Here is a 19,333-nt window from a genome sequence, read left to right on the forward strand (position 1 = left end):
TAAAATACGCTCTTCTACTTCTTACCACAGCTACTTTCCAACAGGGAACTGAAGCCGTTATATTGCTCTCATCAAAGTAATTTCAACTCACAGAATACAGACAAACGCATGACAAACTAATTTGAACTTACTCCTTCAGTTATTTCCAAACTTAGCAAAGTTAACGTTGACTCAGCTAGCGCTAGAGTTCACATTTTTCATCACCTTATTGATTGGCTTACTTTGGAAACCCTAACCCTTACCCAAACCCCGGAAAAGAACGCAGATGGAGTCGACCTTTAAGACAGTTATAAGCACCACCTGGAGAGCTCTGCTCTAAGGTTTTTTAGTAAATCTGCCAACCTTAACTCATTAACTGTCCGTTTGTGCACATGTGTAACAGAGTTAAAAATGTACTTTATTATTTCTTATTTTCGATTTGTAATATTTGAATTTTGTTTGTCATCTAACGATTCTGTTAAATATGTGAATTTTATCTTAATGAGCTATTTTTATTTAGCGTTGTTTTATTTTGTTAATGTTTCCTGCGGAAGCGGGTCCCACCTCTTCTGTACCTCCTAAGCTCCCATAGTCCCGTCTTCCCCTCACAATGGTGTTTCATATTGTTGAGGGTAAGTTGTGCGGAAGAATGTTGTTGCACTGTTTTGTTGTTTTCTTCGGGAATGTAACTGTTTACGCTACGCACTTTAGTAACTGTTAAGGCGATGACCTTATCAAGTTGTTATGTACCTTTTTGACTGTTAAAAAATATAAGTTTTGTGGCTGTTTCATTTAGCCTTTTTGGCGCCATTTACTTTTACGTCAGGCTGCCCTGTCATATAATGTAGCGACGCAGAGATTTCGGCATTCCTTTGTGTGAATTCTGTTGTTTTGCATGTTTAGGAGCGGATGTACAGAGAGAATGTGAGAGCACGAAGCAACTAATGTGTGTTATGTTGTCTTCTGCAGCAATTAAATTGCTGGAAAACTACCCTCTGAGTCGTCTCTTTCAGTGCAATTTCAAAGTCTGTTACACATGCCCAAGGCTGCCAAATATTAATATCAGTGATCTACATTTATATCTCACTGCCACCAGGTAAATCAGTTTATCAGAAAAGCCTCATCCATGAACAGATCAAAAACACAGCTCATCTCTATAGCTCATCACCTAACAGTAAAGAAAAGATAATGGTTTATTGTGAACAAATGATATGTGATGATAAAGTCTTCAGAGTCTTTGGCGCTTGGACTCTACAGGGAGATTTGTAATGGAGGGCCGTCTGCCCTGAGCAGCAGAAGATAGGACCAATAAAGTAGAATAGAAACCGTAGAGAGTATGTGCACCTTATCAGTGAAAACACTGTGATCTCTGCTCTGTAGATAAAGCTCATATAAATGACTCCCCATCTGTCACTGTGTTGTTCTGCAGCTCCTTAGAAAGACTTTTCTACAGAGAGTAGAAAAAGCAGGCAGGAGAGGCTGGGAGAAAGAGACGACAATCAGAGAGAGCACAGGATTAACAGAGGCATGGAAGAAAGGCAAGAGACATATATATATATATATATATATATATATATATATATATATATATATATATATATATATTATATATATAAACTTGGCAAAAACTAATATAAAAAAAGGTGGTGTGGGTTGTGTCGTTAAGGTCACACCGAAGGATATATATTTCTTCATAAACGCTAAATGTTGATAATATGATTGCATAGAAAGACGTCCTCTATGTTTTGCTCCAGGACGAGGCCGCAATCTAACCGTCAAGGTGTGGACACAGGACAAAAGAGAGACCTTTATCTGGGCTGTTTAACAAAACAACAGCTGATAATAATATCTGCGGCTGTTGGACTTGTCATCCTGGTGATTATCATTACTGTCACGGCCGTGCTCACCACAAAGTCAGGTAAACACAAGTCGTCATATGTGATTCATTGAAGTGTTTAGTTGATTTTGGCCATTTAGTCATGATAAACCATCAGACACCTGTTGTTTATCCAAGCTTATTAAGACAATGTACATATCTGGTACCTGATTCAGTTACATAATCATGTATAGTAGTAAAAGTAGAAATGTGGCCTGGCTGTGACTCAGATAGCAGGCGTTTGCAAAAAGAGGTTTCAACAAGTAGTTTTGTTGGCTTAACCTAACCAAGTAGTTTTGTTACCCATACCTAAGCATAACAAAGTCCTTTTATTGTCTGAACATAACAAAGTAGTTTGTTACCTAAACAGAACCATGTAGTTCAGTTTCACAATGTTAACCATGTGTTTAAAACTGTGACCGCTTCACAGCGTTAAATAGTACGGTCATACGAAAGGACAAGTAGAGATTTTATGTAAAGAATTGTTGAAGAGTCAGTCACCTATGTCCAGAAAAATGCAACTGCTTTGGGTTTGGAGGGAGTGGTATATGCGCTATATGAGTGAGTTTCAACTGTATAACTCCATCCATATTGTGTCCGGGCAGACTCCAGGAACTAAAACAGCAGCTGCGCTGTGGTGGAAAAAAAATCCTATTCCCGCTTTGCGTGAGTCTTCTAATGCTGAAATACATAATACCAAAAACCAGGTTGTCTTTTAAGTATTTATTCTCTGCGCAGAGAAGGTTCAATTATCACAACAGAATGCGTACAGTCTCAGTGAGGAAGAACCAAGAAAAAAGTGAACAAGCTTTCTTTATACAGAATGAGCAAAGGTGGGGGCCGATGGCCGATGTTACAGACGTTTCGGTCTCAGACTTTTGGTCTCAGACTGATAGGAACAACAAGTGAAAACAAACGGCCAGCAACCAAAACAAGCAGCCCAAAGGCCTTGGCATGGAACATTCTCATACAACACAGTTGGTTATCTATGCGAACAGGCAAGGGAGAATTATTCTTTTGCACAACAGAGACACAGTGAAGTTCAACAAAGTCCAGAGCAAAATGACTTCTGCATGAATACAATATACTGAGTAGAAATATATACTACGTAAAAAATTACCATTACAGTGCGCATAATATCACATAACCACTTTATAATGCCATGATCCAAAGTTTTATTTGATAAGAGCAGTCAAGGTTCTTGTGATAACACACACTAATTATTTTAGTGGGATAATGCACCATACATATATTTATTTCCAAGCAACAATTATTTTGGGCTTCATAATTTCAATGGGTATTACAGAAAGATAACTGAACCCCATCTGTAGAGTAGTTTTAATATTTTAAAGGGCCGTAGCTACCATTAGGGCCCTGAGCACTGTGGCCATGTCACTTGTATTTTTTCCGGGAATTTTGAGATCTAGCAACCTAGGGGGAGTTAAGAGTGTGCAATTTAAAATTCATACATAACAGCTGTGTTGTAGCTGTTATTTGAACAGGAGAAGAGGATGTGGAGCTCACATTGGAGTCCACCTGTCGCTGTTTTAATGTATGGCATTCCCAGGGAATAGCAGTATGGACTCACGTGTCACATTAATTTTTTAGGCTGGGTATATTTTAGGCTGATTTCAGTATTTTAAGAATCAGACAACAAAATAAGTAAAGAATAAAGGATTCAATATTTCTCCACCAGCAATCTTTCCTTTAAAACAGCATTAACACATTAATGTTGGGAAACAAAATGATGATTCTTCTTTGCAAGTCTGTTACTTCCCTGTGAGGTTTCCTAAAAACAACAACAGTGTAATCTGGTACTAATTATAGGGAAAAGTGTTTAGAGACTGTATTGTATTGTTTTGGGTGGGGAGGGGGATGACCATTATGTTGCACTTATTTAAGAAGCATGGGCCCTTCCCAGTAATATGAATGGTTCTCTATCCGATATTCAGAGCTTTAGCAGCAAACAACTATTTGCAATGTAAAAATATAGTGGAGTAATGTCATGAATTAAGCAACTCTCCCTCTGTGTGTGTTGCCCGGCCAGCCTCTCCTGCCTTTTAGTGCACGTGTGCAGACCCCTCTGGCTCGCTAATGATAACCGCTGATAACGCCATCACAACCCACAGCATAGTTGCAGAAGCGCAGCACTCAGCGGTAAAATCAGGCTTTGTGGCTTTGGTAGAGGGTGTCTTCCCTTGGGGAAAATCTTTTATAAGCAAGCTCTATTTTGATGCTTTTCAATGCAACCTGGCATCTCATTTACATTCAAAGTAATCAATAAATATGTTTATGAATTGCGATGTTAAAAATACTGTTGTCAGTAATTACTTTAATTGAGTATAAACAGAATCCTTCACAACGACAACTAGAGTTGGAAAAACATTTATGAAATGGATTTAAGTTAACAATGGTTGAAGTACATTTACTCAAGTTCTGTACTTTAGTATTTAGGATTTGAGTATTTTAATTTAATGAAACTTTCCTCTTCTTGTCCACTATATCTCAAAAGGTAAAATGTTTACTTTTCACTCCATCTGACAGCTTTAGTTACAGAGAGTAATAGAGAATTGCTACATTTACTTAAGTAGAGACCCGAGTACTTTTTCCACCACTTCAGTAAATATACAGTATATTTCAGTATATTTACATTACTGAAATATTAAAAGAGTTTCCTTTCACACAATATTTCCAGATACAGTCCCTGTAAGATAACGCTTGCACTGTTTACCTCTCTATCTGTTGCTGTCTGTCTATATGTCTCTCTCAAAAGCGTGTTCGCACACAGAGTTTTCACATAAAGTGAAATTAGTAGTCCACTGTTTTAGTTCGTTCTGGAGCCATGTCGCAACATAAAGTACCCTAATGTTATGCAACATGAGGTTTGTAAAATAAAACGGCACCTATACTCACACACAGTTTAGAGACCTGAGTTTACTTGGGGAGTCAGTTCTGTTCTATGTAGATTATCGCACATTCACACACATTATGTTTTCGAGCATCACAGCATTTATAATCATATTCACGACAGAGCTTTGGACAGCCCCAGCCAGATTTAAACAATAGTAGCGCCCACCCTCGGGTTCTCGACCCCTAGGTAAACACTGTTAGCTCTGTTGGCACTATTGTCGTTGTTTCCATTGCTTTCACTGTTAATTAAGCAGCTTAAATGTTAAATGGAGTAATACATTTCATTACATTACAGTCATTTAGCAGACGCTTTTATCCAAAGTGACTTACAATTCAGTATCTATCTACTGTAGGGAGCAATCTTGGGGTTAAGTGTCTTGCTCAAGGACACATTGACATGAGACTAGTGGAGCAGGAGTCGGGGATCGAACCATCGGCCCTGCTCTCCACTTAGTCACAGTCACCCCGTTTATTTCACATAAACACTAAACTGCACAATAGAGGTTGAATCCAAATTTGCCAAAATTATGGCAATCATAACAAAAGGATGAATCCCGTTCACCAACTATTACAGGTATTTCACATTTATTATTTCACATTTATATGACGCATTAACATTTATTTTGCTGTGCTTCTGCTTTCTGTTAAAATAAAATAAAGAGAAGGTAAGAGTTGCTATAGGATAATAACAAATAACCTGCTCTCCGGAGATATAAAGTTCAATTACTTAAGACCCTCCCCAAAAATTTGGACCAACCTCCCATCAGCGAAAAGAAAAAAAATACATAACCCTCTCCCTCTTCTCCTTTTAGAATGAATGATGTAAAGTCCCATGTTTTTAAAGTCCTACACTTACACTTACATGTGCCTGTGTTTGTCTTGCTATCCAATCAGGTTCTTCAGTTCCTCTTCCCTCGTTTTCTACTGGTGGAGACATGCTGGACTTCCTGGTTCAGTCAGGTGATATCAGCAAACCTGACGGTCTATTGGCTACCTGGTTTCACAGAGCTAATAGCAAGGAGGAAATGAACAAAGCTCTCACAAGTAAACTCACCTACACACACACAAATTGCATTTGTTTTTGATGATGTTTGTCCCTGAGGTTTACATACTGTAATGTACAATAGTAACATTACATTTCATTAAATACATAACTGTTCCCCCTTCTCTCTTCCTCTCAGGTGATGCTATGATCCTAGAGTCTGATATCACTCTGGAGGGTTATGGAACACCCGGTCAGAAGCCAATCCCCATCATGGCCCACCCTCCTGACATCTATAGTGACAACACTCTGGACCAATGGTTGGATGCTGTGCTGGCCTCTAGAAAAGGTAATGTAGAGCAGGACAGGTGTGTCTTTATCTGTACGTCTGTGTCCATCTGACGATATTAAGAAGCAAACCCGGTTTTAATGTTCTGTGTCTTTCTGCAGGCATGAAGTTGGACTTTAAGTCTCTGAGCTCAGTGGGTTTGTCATTGGACCTGCTGATTCAAAAGAACAGTAGCAGAGGAATAAACAGACCTGTGTGGCTTAATGCAGACATCCTCCAAGGTCCCAACGTACCAGACTTCCTGCCTCCAGTCAATGGAACCAGGTGAAAAGGCCTGATCTTTAGAAGTTTTGTCCATCAGTTCTTTACTATTCACTAGCTTATATTGAGAGAGAGAGATAGATAGATAGATTGATAGATTTTTTTTTGCTACAGCAGCATTTATAGGTACAGGGAAAGCAAAGCAATAAAAATAACAGAGTAAAAAATATTCAATGTATACAATAATATTAAATTAACTAACTAAACAATAGTGAAAACATGCATTGAACAAACAACAGTGGAACTGTGTTATAGTCTTGTGAATGATTTGGCCAGAGGTGATTTATTATAAAGTCTTATTGCAGTGGGCAGGAATGTTCTCCTGTATCTGTCCTTAGGCGGTGGAGAGGGTGGTCCGGGTTATCCAATATGGATAATAGTTTCTTCAGTGTCCTCCTCTCCACCACCTTTTCCAGATTGTCCAATTTGCAGCCAATGATGTAGCCGGCCTTCTTAACCAGTTTGTTAAGTCTGTTGGTGTCTCTGGCTCCAATGATGAATAGATTTGAGAAGATACAATCAGATCTGAAAAAATGTCACAGCACATAAAAGCATGACGCAAGATGCAAGAAAGATGTTATAAGTATATTGTATAGATACAGGAAAAACAACATAAACTGGGTATCACATGTCCATTAACTCACTGCCCCATCATTACATACAGTACATTGCTCTCCTCTCTTTTCATCCTTCCTTTCCAGATTTCTGCAGCTGATTCAGGAGAAGTTTCCAGATGTGACAGTGTCGCCAGGATGGAAGGTATTACTATTCACCTACTGATTAAGAATGACGTTATAGTACTTGTATATTACCCTATAGGTTTTAGACAAGCTGGTAATTTAAGTCAGGTGGTCCTTGGTCCAGAGCTGAAGTCAAAGATAGCAGGTATGCAGCTTTTTAGAAATAGCGAGGTCATGAGTCCTACAGGCATCTACTCTGCAAGAAGTGTGAGGCTGAAATGCATTTAGCTCGAAGCACTGCTGCGCCTAACATCAGCATGCTAACATGCTAACATTAGCATTGCTAACATTGTGATGTTTAGCAAGTATTGTATAATGTTTGCCATGTTGACCATTTTAGATTTGGGTGTTAGCATGCTAACATTTACTAATTAGCACAAAACACAAGTGCAGCTGAGGCTGATGGGAATGTCATTAGATTTGCAGGTCATAAACCAAAGCATTTCTCTGAGGTGGCAATCTGAATTACTTGCAAGGGCCTGATCTCTGTCCATCACACTGTTGTAGGGCCCGCTCTGTTTGGGGGCCCCTCCACCCCAATTGCACTGTCTATATTTGCACCCCGGGGCCAGGACATTGTTTAAGGATAGCAAGGTTGTCACGCCGTTTCCAAGGAGGAATCCAATGATTATTACTGTCCCATGGTAGTGCTAGCTCAGCCGTTAGTCCTGTTTTAGTCAGAATGATTGTGATTCACAGCTGACATTGCATTGTTTCTGACAGGTAACCTATCTTCCACCACTTTTGATCGCAACTTACACCAGGTCCATGGTAGAAGACATGTACAATATGATCCAAGATGTCCCCCAAAAGGTAAGCTAATAGACTTGCAAAAATAACATGTGGGAAAAAATAAATTAATGTAAATGTGTCTGAATTAGTCTTAGACCCTTGCCAGATGAGAAAGTCGCACTGCGAGATTCATCCACAAGTCCACACGAAAGCCTAGTTTGGCTGCTAACTAGCTAGCTCAGTTGCTAACTACTTGCTGACTGTAATCCTTGCTGCATCTCTTCTGTGGAAAAGTTTATAGTCTGGTAGAGCAGGGTAATGTGTAAGATTGGCTGAAGCTAATATGATAGCTTGCTCATTTTTGCCTCAAAGGTCAGCACTTTCAAAAAGGCTTGTTCAAAGGCACAAATTTGCATGTCAAAGTTTACCAAACGTTGACCTCTACTTAAAAACATGAATTTACTCGACCTGTACAAGCAGAGCGTTATTTGCAGAAATTCCATTGACTTAAAATTAATTTTGCACCAACATTTTACAGTTTTAAAATGTCTTTATGTGATCGACAGGGCTCTGTTGTTTGATATATTAGAATAATTACCATGCTGCATTTGAATGATGATTCACCAGATCCTTTAGCTGGAAACAGACAGGGTTTTGAAATCTGCAATAAAACATTAAGAATAGTTTGTGTCTTTAGGTGACGTTCCCAGTCCATGCCCTGTTGGTTCGCAGTGGCTGGCAGCACATCAGCTGGCTCCTCAGCCAGTCACCACGGTAACAACGCCAACCTCCACCTGTATTATACAATGAGGGAAATCATTTGATAATAATAATGACACACCCCTCTGTCTGTCAAAACAAGCATTCAAGTTATAATCCACAAAATATCATGACTGTGACTGTGATTTAGTTCATTTTTTTGACTTCAGTTACAAACGGTGTTGTGATTTGGTTTTCAGGTTCAGCCTGACATTGTGGCAGGGTTCAGTTCACCCAACACTCAGTGACCTGCTGTTCGTTCGTGAGAACTGCTACCCTGCCAGAGTCTACTACGATATATATGAACCAACGCTGTCTGCATTCCAACAGGCTGCAAGTAAGAAACAGTGAGCAAGTTTACAACCAAAGTCAGGCAGTGGTTAATTGCAAATATAAATCAATAAACCTGGACACATTTTGTTAGCTTTGAACAACTTTGAACAACTATAGCTGCTGTGAGGCCTTGATGTTCTTATGGAAGCAAAGAAATGCTGCCATTGATATTTGTTGAAATTCTATGAAACTATTACTGAATACTAAATGTTGAAATGACTGATCTTATAGCACAGAAATATTTGACTTTTTGAATTTATGTGGTATGAATTATCTTTTGGAATTTTCAGGAGGTCATTTTAAGTTTTTGAAACACTTTTTTTGGGGGGTGGTTCCTAAATTCAGAGACCAGGGTTTCAAATCGCTCATCTGAACTTTTCTCTATGGATCACATGACTGACAGAACTTAACCTGATAGGACAGAGGTCTTATCAGTGCCAGCTAGCCTGGATGTTCAAGTTCAAGTGTTTTATCTTTCATACATTTGAACAACTAGATTTTTTTACTTGACTTGAATTTTAGATCCAAAAATAAGCACTTGACTGTCAACAACTTGTATATATTTGTTTGCCTATTGGACACTTGTTACTAGCCTACATTTAATTGCAAGGATAGAAATGACTTGTTATTTACTTATTGATGTATTCCTTCTGTTCACAGAGCAGCAGGGCCTTCTGAGGAGATTCTATCCTGGAGGAGACCTGATGGACTTCCTCTACCCAACTCACAACTCAGACAATAACTTCCTGTTCACAGTCACCCAACGCAACAGCCTGGCAGTCCGTTGGTTCAGAGTCACTGATCGGCCCTCGCTGTTGGCTCAGCTTTCAGGTAGAGACATTCACTTTCATCATTGTCTGTTTTCACTCAATGAGTAAATGATGTACTGATAGTGGGCTGTCTGGCTAAAGCATTTTCTCCATCATCAGTAACGCTTTCTCTTCCTGTCTGAGGACAGGGGATGTCGTGCGCTCTACAGATTGTTAAGCCCTCCAAGGCAAACTTTAATTTTTGGGTTATACAAATAAATTTAAATTAACTCTACGCTTCAAAGCGTTTGATGTGTGGGATTTGTAAAAATCCCTTACTTTGGTGCCATGTAGTGGTAGTATCAAGCACGGTAACACATTGTTTTAGGTCATGTAATGTAAAATAACAAACATACTTTGTTCACATGTTGTGTCTAAAAATGCATGGACAACGCCATATGTACCACTTTCATCCTGTTATCCAAGGTTGCACGCTGCAACGACAATGATGTGTGGTAATTTAGCAGTAAGCCTCACTGAATGAACCAAACAAAGATTAATGGATTTGTCTGTCAGTTTGGCTGACCTTTCAACCGGATGTTGTGACGTCCTTCTTCAGAAAGGGTGAAGCAAGTCAAATAGTCTGTGGGACAGAGGGTAAAGCTCTGGGTAGCCCTGCACTGAAATTATTAACTTCTCCATATATATACTGTAGACTGGTATTTACAGAAGACAGAAAAGATATCTGCCCGCTGTGATTGGTTGTTCCTTGTCACATGACTTCAGGTGCTGCAGCTGCACCGTTCCAAAAGTTGATTGAAGTCAGCCTTGGGCGAAGCTGTCGCAGTATGAAAAATAGGTGTTCAGGAACGCTTGTGCACCGCAAAAAAACGCAGCATGTGAACGTCCCCTTAGCGTCACAAAAGCTATAATCTAGTCATGGTAAATAAAATGTATGAACTTGGTGTTTAAAGTCATGATGTCTTAGATTGTGTAATCACAGCTCTTAATAGAATAATACAATGCAGCAACTTTTTACGTTTTTGTTGACACAGAAATGGAATGTTTTTTGTACTTCCTCAGTGTATTCAGTCAGGACATGTTGATAGTGTCAGTGTAAACCGGAGAACACTGTTAGTCTTTTTGAATCATAAAGTCACTGTGACAGTAATAAAGCATTAAACCTGTTCACCTTTACTGTCCTGTTTATAACATCCGTGTGTGCCCAGGTGGTGATGGTGGTATGTTGGTGGTTCATGTGGCCTCTGACAGTAACCGACCTGCAGTGCCTCTTGTAGAGGGTTCTGGAAAGAGCTCAGAGGCCTTCACACTGCAGGTACAATAATCTTTCTTTTTTGTCTTTTGAAGAAAATGAGATTGAGACATTTCAGTTGGGCCATAATAACAGACTAACAGTTCCCTCCTTCCTTGAGACAACAGTATGAACTCGTTTTACAACTGAGTGTAAAAGCACGTCACTCTGCGCTGTTAGTAGTTTTTGCTTTAGATTGCCAACATAGAAAAACATGGTGGCCCCTTCTGGAAATGACAAATTGCTCTCGAGACATCCAATAAATCAGTTTGTGAATCCATCTGAGGAAAGGAATGAGCCAAGAAGCTGGTAAAAATAATAATTTTTTTTATATCTACAACTTCTTGTTTAAATATGTCTTCAGGAAATTTTAGAGGCCAGCAAGTGACATCTAAACACTCTCTGTGGCACAACGATCCATGATCCACATGTCTCATTGAGCTCAAATGACTCGTTTTCCAGATTTGAATCTCAGAGCAAAAGCTGAGCTGTCGTCTTGACATAAAGAAGGCCTTATATGTGCATGTGTTTGCAGGACATCCTGTTGCTGCTCGGACAGAGAGCCGATGTCCGCTTTGGTGTTCTCCTGCGGGTCCACACTCAGCAGCTTCTGGAAGCTTCTCTCAAACTGCTGCACTCGGCCTACAGTAGAGAGCAGCTCTACAGACCGGTCTGGGTCAGCATGGAGGCTTCACAGAGCACTGACGACACCAAGGTAAGGAGCTTCCTGTCTGGACCAACATGGGTTTCTGATACACTATTACTATGCTTCAATTTCTTTTTTTCCAGTAGTCTAATTATTGAGAATTTAATTGCAATTATTAAAATGATGATAGTAGTCTGATATCATGTAGTTTTTGTAACATTTTCTAGTTTATTCATGTTTTTTAATGTATTGACTGATTGTATATCTGATCTTTTCTTTTTTTATTCAGTAAAACACATTGCGCTGTGTTTTGTGTATGAAGTCCTTTATAAATAAAATTCATTATTATTATTACAATTATAATTATAATTATTGTTTTTATTATTATAGAATTATCAATGCGGCCATTGGTTGTCACACATTTCTATATTATGGGAAAACCATAATATCAGCAGAGTTCTCTATTCCATCTGTGTTAATGTTTTGTCACAGTTTCATTGTGTCACAGTGTTTTTCATAACAGACAGAATAGTTAGGAGGGCTGGAGTGTGTTGGACTGGTCTACGAGGGAACAAACTGGACCTGGACACTAGTACGCTTGATGAACAGACTTTTTTTTCTTTAATATTGTTTTATATACGTAGATCATTATAATAAATACTAACAAGAGTTGACGCAGACTTGAGTTTCAGTGTGACGGATTAAACAACCCAGGCAGGTTTCAAAAGTCTGCTCATGATCCCAATAAGGATTTCTGTACTGTAGTGAAATGGAAACCAATGGCTGACTGACAGATGGAAAAAAGCACATTCAATCTATTTAACTGCACAGCAGGAAACATGATGTACATGGTTTTTAGTTCATCAGTCATTCACCTGATTGTGTTTTTAAGGGGCCTCTGTTCCACTGCAGTGCAGCAGTGATGATCCTCCATTGTTACCTCCTCTCTCTTCCAGGAGTTTGTATCCACAGTAGAGAGGTTGTTTCCTTACGTCACCCTGGTCCTGACAGAGCCTCTGATCCCAGTGACCGGCTTGTCTCAGAGGGTGGCTCTACATCTGAGTGCAGCATCACTGCCAAGCGGACAGGAGGCACATGACTCTCTGATGGGAATGATGGACAGATATGACCTCATAGTGGAGGAGGACACAAAAAGTAGAGCTGGAGTTTTCTCGGTCTTCAAAGGACTTATAAGCCAGCGTGCAGGGAGAGCAAACACAAACCTGTATGTGATATCTGATGAATCCTAACTGAGGAGGGATATGACCAACCCAGAATTACAGCACTTCAATATTCATGTTACCTCTTAATTTGAAAAGAAAATTCTGTAGTCTTTGAAACTAGATCTGTATTGAGCTTTTGGTAATTTCTCTCTGTCAATGTTCATCCACTAAAAGTGCTTGTTGTTGCCACTGACAGCCTCAGATTGCTATTAGAAGTGTCTGACAACGTTAGAGGAGTGCCGGTGTTGAGTTTGTTGTGTTGGAGTACAGAAAGCGTGGCTAAGTTTTTTTCTTAAAGATTTTCAATGTCATGGCTGAATGTTAAGCTGATTTCAACAATGTGCCGACAAGAGTCCGGATCAAGCCAAAGATGATGCCAACAAACCCTACACACTCATGCCTTAATTCTGTCTTCCTTATAAGAGAATAAATCAAACTTTGGACCTTTTTTTACATCTTGTTATTTGTTTTTCTTTACAATGAGCATTACACACTCACAGAGCTGGCAGCATGGCTGTACACTGATATCACCACCATGGTCAGAACTGAAATGTCTCAGTCATTGTATTTTGTACAGAGAACCACAGTGCCCAGAGGATGTCTTACTGACGTTGGAAAGAAATACTTGAGATTTAAAGCCAAGTTTTCATGTTCATTGTATGGAAAACGTAATGTACTGACCAAACAAACAAACAAATTCCATGACAATCACTCTATAACTTTTTAACCACACCAATGGTGGGGCACTGAGGATGCCGTTTTGTGGTCACCAAGAGACCCACTACTACTGACTGATGATCTCCTGACTTTTCTCTCCAGCACCCACAGATCATTTGGGCTTTTAGTGAAATGTCTTGACAACCTCTGGCTGGATTTTGTTCAGACATTCATGTTCCCCACAAGATGAATTGTGACAAATTTGGTGATCTCTTGACTTTTCTTCTAGCTCAGGGGTGTCAAACTCATCTTCACTCTGGGCCACATCAGCATCATGGTCGCCCTCAAAGGGCCAGTTGTAACTGTAAGACTGTATAAATGTAACTACTCCCTAACATACTGTTAAATAACGCTCTCTGCATTTGATTATTGTTTATTCAAGTGTAAAAATATTGTACATGCAGTTATATAAATGTAAAAATATATTTAAGCACATTTCTGTTATAACAATTTTATGTTTTTCTTGGAGGCTAAATTTAGCAGATACTTGGCTCCGTGTATGGTGTCAAAATGCCGACATAAATTGTATTCCTTCACTGTAAAGCAGCATAGACTGTAATTTTAAGACAATCATAGGAACCCTATTTAAGGAGCAGCAGGAGCACCAGTCTTCGCCAGATCGTTTTACCATTCCCGTGGTAATCAGGCCAGCTCTTGTCTCTCGAGTTTTCTTTGACTAAAGAAGTTGTTGTGCGCTTAACCTGTCTCCTCGTTCCAGCCTCGTTCCAGTCTCATTCCTCCCGAGTCTGACGGATTCCCTGGCATACTTTCGCATCTCTCCCACATCTCTGCATTACCTGGACCTGCCTGCTCACCCGCCGCCACACTGGAAAACACCCTCCAGCCAGTCAGTCTCTGCCTCACCATCTAGTTGTGTTTTCACCAGCTCACATTGCACCTGCCGTTCGGACCCCTGCATTCTCCTGGTTTCACCAACGTTTCTCCGGCTCATGATCCAGCGTTCCTATCTCGTTCCACTTCTCTAAAAGGGAAAAATAAATCTTATTTTCATACAATTGAATCCAGCATTTGAGTCCACCTCTGTTCGGCTTACACCCTGTGACATCAGAGCTGCTTCTATGACTGTTGTGTTTAAGATTCTTAAAATTTTGACTTTCTATCTCATAATTTTGACTTTCTATCTCATAATTTCGATCATGGGGATATTTTTATTTTCACTTCTAACTTTTCATTTTTTATTTTTATTTTTTTTGCTGGCGGATTCGCGGGCCGCATAAAATGACGGCCTTGAGTTTTACACTAACTTCAGGACGGTGGAGTAAAAAGTTATTCTGGAGCCTTGAAACCCAGAATCCACTAGATGGGTTTAGTTCTGATAGCTAATATTATTGTGTGCTATTTAAACAATATAAATGTTGATTCTTCTAAAAAGAAAACCAATTAGTTCTATTTTCTCTTTTGTATATTTGCTATTGCTCCTTAATAAAGCAAACTTTTTATCTGATTACTCAATTAATCAATTAATCAGTAGAACTATGAAGGTATATTTGTGTCTTTATTACGCAAACAAAAAAAATGTTTTGAAAGCAAATTTCTCGCACTGCAATCAAAAATCAAGTTTGTAAGTGAAAATATATAAACTGAGAATAAATTATTTGTTAGTTTTGCTTATGGAACTAGAATTTTTGGCTGCAAATCAAAAACCTTTGCTTTCAAAAAACAACAACTTTGCTTTCAAAAAAAAAACCTACTTCAAAACGAAAAGCTGCGAGTTGAGTTTGGACGTAGTGGGCGGGGCATACGCTGGAGAATGAGCAAGGAGTTTCTATTGGTGGGTTTGACTTGGATCCCGGTATCTGCTTCCACTGTAAACACTGACAGGAGGTTACTGTGATGAGCGACATGGAGGTAAGTTGACATTATATTGCTCTGTTTTGTCAAAATGATTTTAAATGTTGCAGCACTTCACTTTGTTTTCATGTTGTTAGTGTCGTGGAGTCTCTTTTTTTAAAGAACGACATGGAGGGCTGCTGTGTTGACATGAAGCCTCACTTTCTCGGTCAGAGAAAACCAAGCTCAGGATTTATTTTAAATTGTGTCATACATGCGTAGCAGTGACGTGCGGTGAGGTTCGTGGCTGATGAGGCACTGACACTATAAATCAGATTTACAAATATATGAACCCAATAGAGTATCTTAAATCACCATTCAATCGGCAGCTTGCACATTGACTACTGGTTGTTTTTCATATCAGCATTATTTACACACACATAGGTAAGGTACATATTTGATTCCACCGGGAGCGTGCGCCGCGACCTGCCCCACCGATCTGCCCCACCGGGAGCGTTTCAGAAGCGGAGCGCTCGCGCGCACCACCCGCAAAAATCGGTAGAGTCCGCGATAATCCGTGTAACAACCCCGAATGTATAAAGAGAACAACAAACACGTAAAAGGTTACCTTACCTGTCCGACGTTGAATTGCTGTTAATTTGGTCATATTTCCTTGTTTTTTGAGACATTTTTAAGCTTGGATATATAATCTTACATTTTTGTGGTCAAAGCAAAATATAAGAAGAAGAAAAGTGTAGAAGAAGAGCAACAACAGAACAAGCATAAACCCGACCCGTGGGCTCTCGCTCGCTCTCTTCATTGAGGCAGAGTAGTGTTTGCCTCCTCTGTGCTTTTTCACTGCGGTTTCTGTCAGATCAGCAACACTAAATATGTTCTACACAGACGTGAAATACATTACCTATTATATGTAAAGAAAGGACATACAATAAAAGTGTCTACAAATATTAGTGGTGACAAACAATGAGAAAGCAAAAGGCACGTGCTCAAACCAGTTAGTGAGGGATTCACAATCTGAGGTGAGGCACAGCACGTTGCTGCCTCACCTCACGTGTCTCCTCTGTTTGAACAGGACATGTGCTAATTTAGCGATTTTGATTATGAAAATGCTTGAAATGATTGGAATCATACAGAAATTACATTCATAGCACAGATCAGTAGAGAAATATTAATATTTATTTTAGCATTATTTGATTTTTACTTGTCATGATGGCAGGTGAGGCTCTGCCTCTCCTGACCGCACGTCCCTGATGTGTAGCTAACCTTAGCTAACATAGTCATGCCTAACATAGTACATTACTCCCTTACCGGGAGCTTATAACATCACATGTTTGTTAAAATGGTCAGTTAAGTTATGTGACATTTGTGGTTGACAAACTACAAATGTCAAAATTAGCTGACAAGCTAGCTAACGTTAGCTGACAAGCTAACTAACGTTAGTGGCAGCTCGTCTGCCTGCATCCGACCGTAGTTGGCCTTGGAAAGTAACTTGCCTTCACTTTCAAACTTCAGATGTTGACTAATATCTTACTGAGATTGTGACGATTTTACAGATGATTTATGCTTCATATTATGTCCATAAACGGCCAAATAAGAGCTCAGGTCGACCGGTTATGAACCTGAAATATCACTTTAAGTCCGGTAACATTACAAGTGTTGAGATTAATTACACGGATAAACTGAATTTGAGTATTTTGCTCCTTTTGTTTTGTGAAATAAAACTAACTCTACATTTTGTTTTGTTACAGGGAGCCAGGAGCAAACGGCTCAGTTCATCAAGCTGAGGGGGAGAACGATGGCCTCTTCACCGGGGCCAAACATTCAGCAGCCGTAGCTTGGAATTAAGACATTAGTCCTTTTGTAATATCTCCATTTGACCATCCTGTACTTAAGGTTACAAGTACATTAGCTCTCATCCAATACAAAGCCTTTACTAATAGGACAAACAATAGAGAGGACAATACACTTCTGATGTGTTATTGTTGCTGTCACACAGATGACAGTTGTGACTGTCACTTTTTCTTTTATTTATTTAATCCCACAATAAGACATCCATGTAAATGATTTCTGTGTGGATTTGTGTATATTCTGCTGTGTAAAATGTGTCAATCTTCTAAGTTTGCATCCTTGTGTTAACATTAATGATTTCTCAATGTTTTCTGCAAGCAAAAAAAGGGACAATTTATAGAAAAAAAGTAAAGTATGTCCATATGTGTTACTGCAAGTTAATAAACACGTTTGCTGACATTTGTTTTGCTGCTGTTGTTTTTGTTAACTGTCCTCTGCCTTAGGATTGCAAGTATCCAGGCTCTTTTCTCTACTAGAAAGATTCATTGAGAAATAAATAAATATACATATATATATACATTTATGAATATACATGTATATATATACATGTATATATACACATGTATGTATACATATATATATATATGTGAATTAATTTTAAAAGTTATTGATAAATACATTATTTTATTTACAAGAACTAAATTATTGAAAATTAGTCATTTAACATTGCAACTGATTGAATTATTAACTGATTATCAATTTAGAAAAACTATTATGAAAAAACTATGAATGAATTATTGAATATATAATTGAAAAACTGATTAAAACTAAAACCTTTACAGTATAAATATATATATAAATATATATATATATATATAAATATATATATATATATTTATATATATATATATAAATATATATATATATATATATATAAATATATATATATATATATATAAATATATATATATATACACAGTATAATCATTCTGAGCAGGCATTCTAGGCACGGGAGCCTATATTGTTTCATCAACAGGCAGCATAAAGGCAAACAGGAATCCTCTGTAGCATAGGCCGTCTCATTTCAGAGGTTGCTCGGTCCGACCTTTGTGGTCCACCGAAGGATGCAGCCGCTGGATTGGGACATATGCAGTGTTTACAGTGGAAGCAGATACCGGGATCCAAGTCGAACCCACCAATAGAAACTCCTTGCTCATTCAGCAGCGTATGCCCCGCCCACAACATCCAAACTCAACTCATAGGTTTTTGTTTTGAAAGCAAAGGCTTTTTTTTTGAAAGTGTAGTTTTTTTTTTGAAAACGTATTTTTTCGTTTTGAGAGAAAAGGTTTTTGATTTCCAGCCAAAAATTCTAGTTTCATAAGCAAAACTAACAAATAATTTATTTTCAGTTGATATATTTTCACTTACAAACTTGATTTTTGATTGCAGTGTGAAAAATTTGCTTTCAAAGCTTTTTTTTGTTTGCGTAATAAAGACAAAAATATACCTTCATATAGAATACTCAATTAATAAAATAATTATTGAGAGTGAAATGATCACGAGTACTCACCAACAACAAGCTCAATGAAGAATATTTGAGGTGGCTGAAGTGGAAAGGCACAGATGTAGTTTTCACCATCAGTCTTCTTGGTATTTGTGATGATTATGGAGGCGTTGCCGTGTTTCAGTTAATCTTGAAAATGTGAGACTCGTCCTCTGAACTCCTCACTCTGACCAGTACGGCCATTGCTGTAATGGGTAGCTGCATCGTAAAAAAAAAACTTCTGACGTTCATCTTTCTGAGTTACTTTCTTCCAGTCAAAAACAGCTGCTGTGATGTCCTCCTTGGTGTCGAGGGAACAAGGTAAAATGGCATCACTCCCTTCTTTGAACGACATTTTCACACCTGTCCCTGAAAGACAAAGCAGATTTTAATCATTACGTTCAAATAGAGAAAGTCAGGTTAAGTGGAGACACTACAGGTTAATACAGGTAAAATAAATGTCACGTGTATAAAGACTGTGTGCTTATCACTGTTATACATAAGACCAAGTGAGCAAGTGACTGACTGGCCGACTGAGCGAGTGACTAAGTCATACACTCAGTCAGTCGCTTACTCACTCAGTTGTCATTGCTCAGTCCGTCACTCAGTCAGTCGCTCAGTCAGT

The 19,333-nt window shown here is 38.7% G+C and overlaps 1 protein-coding gene across 1 annotated transcript; it reads left to right on the forward strand.

The window, feature by feature from the left end:
- The first annotated feature begins 1,411 nt into the window (after positions 1–1,411).
- Positions 1,412–13,304, forward strand: fam151a (family with sequence similarity 151 member A). Its single transcript, XM_068738231.1, has 13 exons — positions 1,412–1,517; positions 1,734–1,897; positions 5,660–5,809; positions 5,947–6,096; positions 6,198–6,360; positions 7,059–7,116; positions 7,821–7,910; positions 8,527–8,603; positions 8,789–8,925; positions 9,582–9,752; positions 10,900–11,006; positions 11,518–11,697; positions 12,585–13,304. The coding sequence occupies exons 1-13, from the start codon at positions 1,507–1,509 to the stop codon at positions 12,876–12,878; spliced, it is 1,752 nt and encodes a 583-aa protein (XP_068594332.1). The 5' UTR covers positions 1,412–1,506; the 3' UTR covers positions 12,879–13,304.
- Positions 13,305–19,333: the final 6,029 nt, after the last annotated feature.

Source organism: Cebidichthys violaceus, unplaced genomic scaffold (genome assembly GCF_023349555.1).
Source record: "Cebidichthys violaceus isolate CVI_PGR_0920_01 unplaced genomic scaffold, fCebVio1.0.p SCAF_8, whole genome shotgun sequence".
NCBI lineage: Eukaryota > Metazoa > Chordata > Actinopteri > Perciformes > Stichaeidae > Cebidichthys > Cebidichthys violaceus.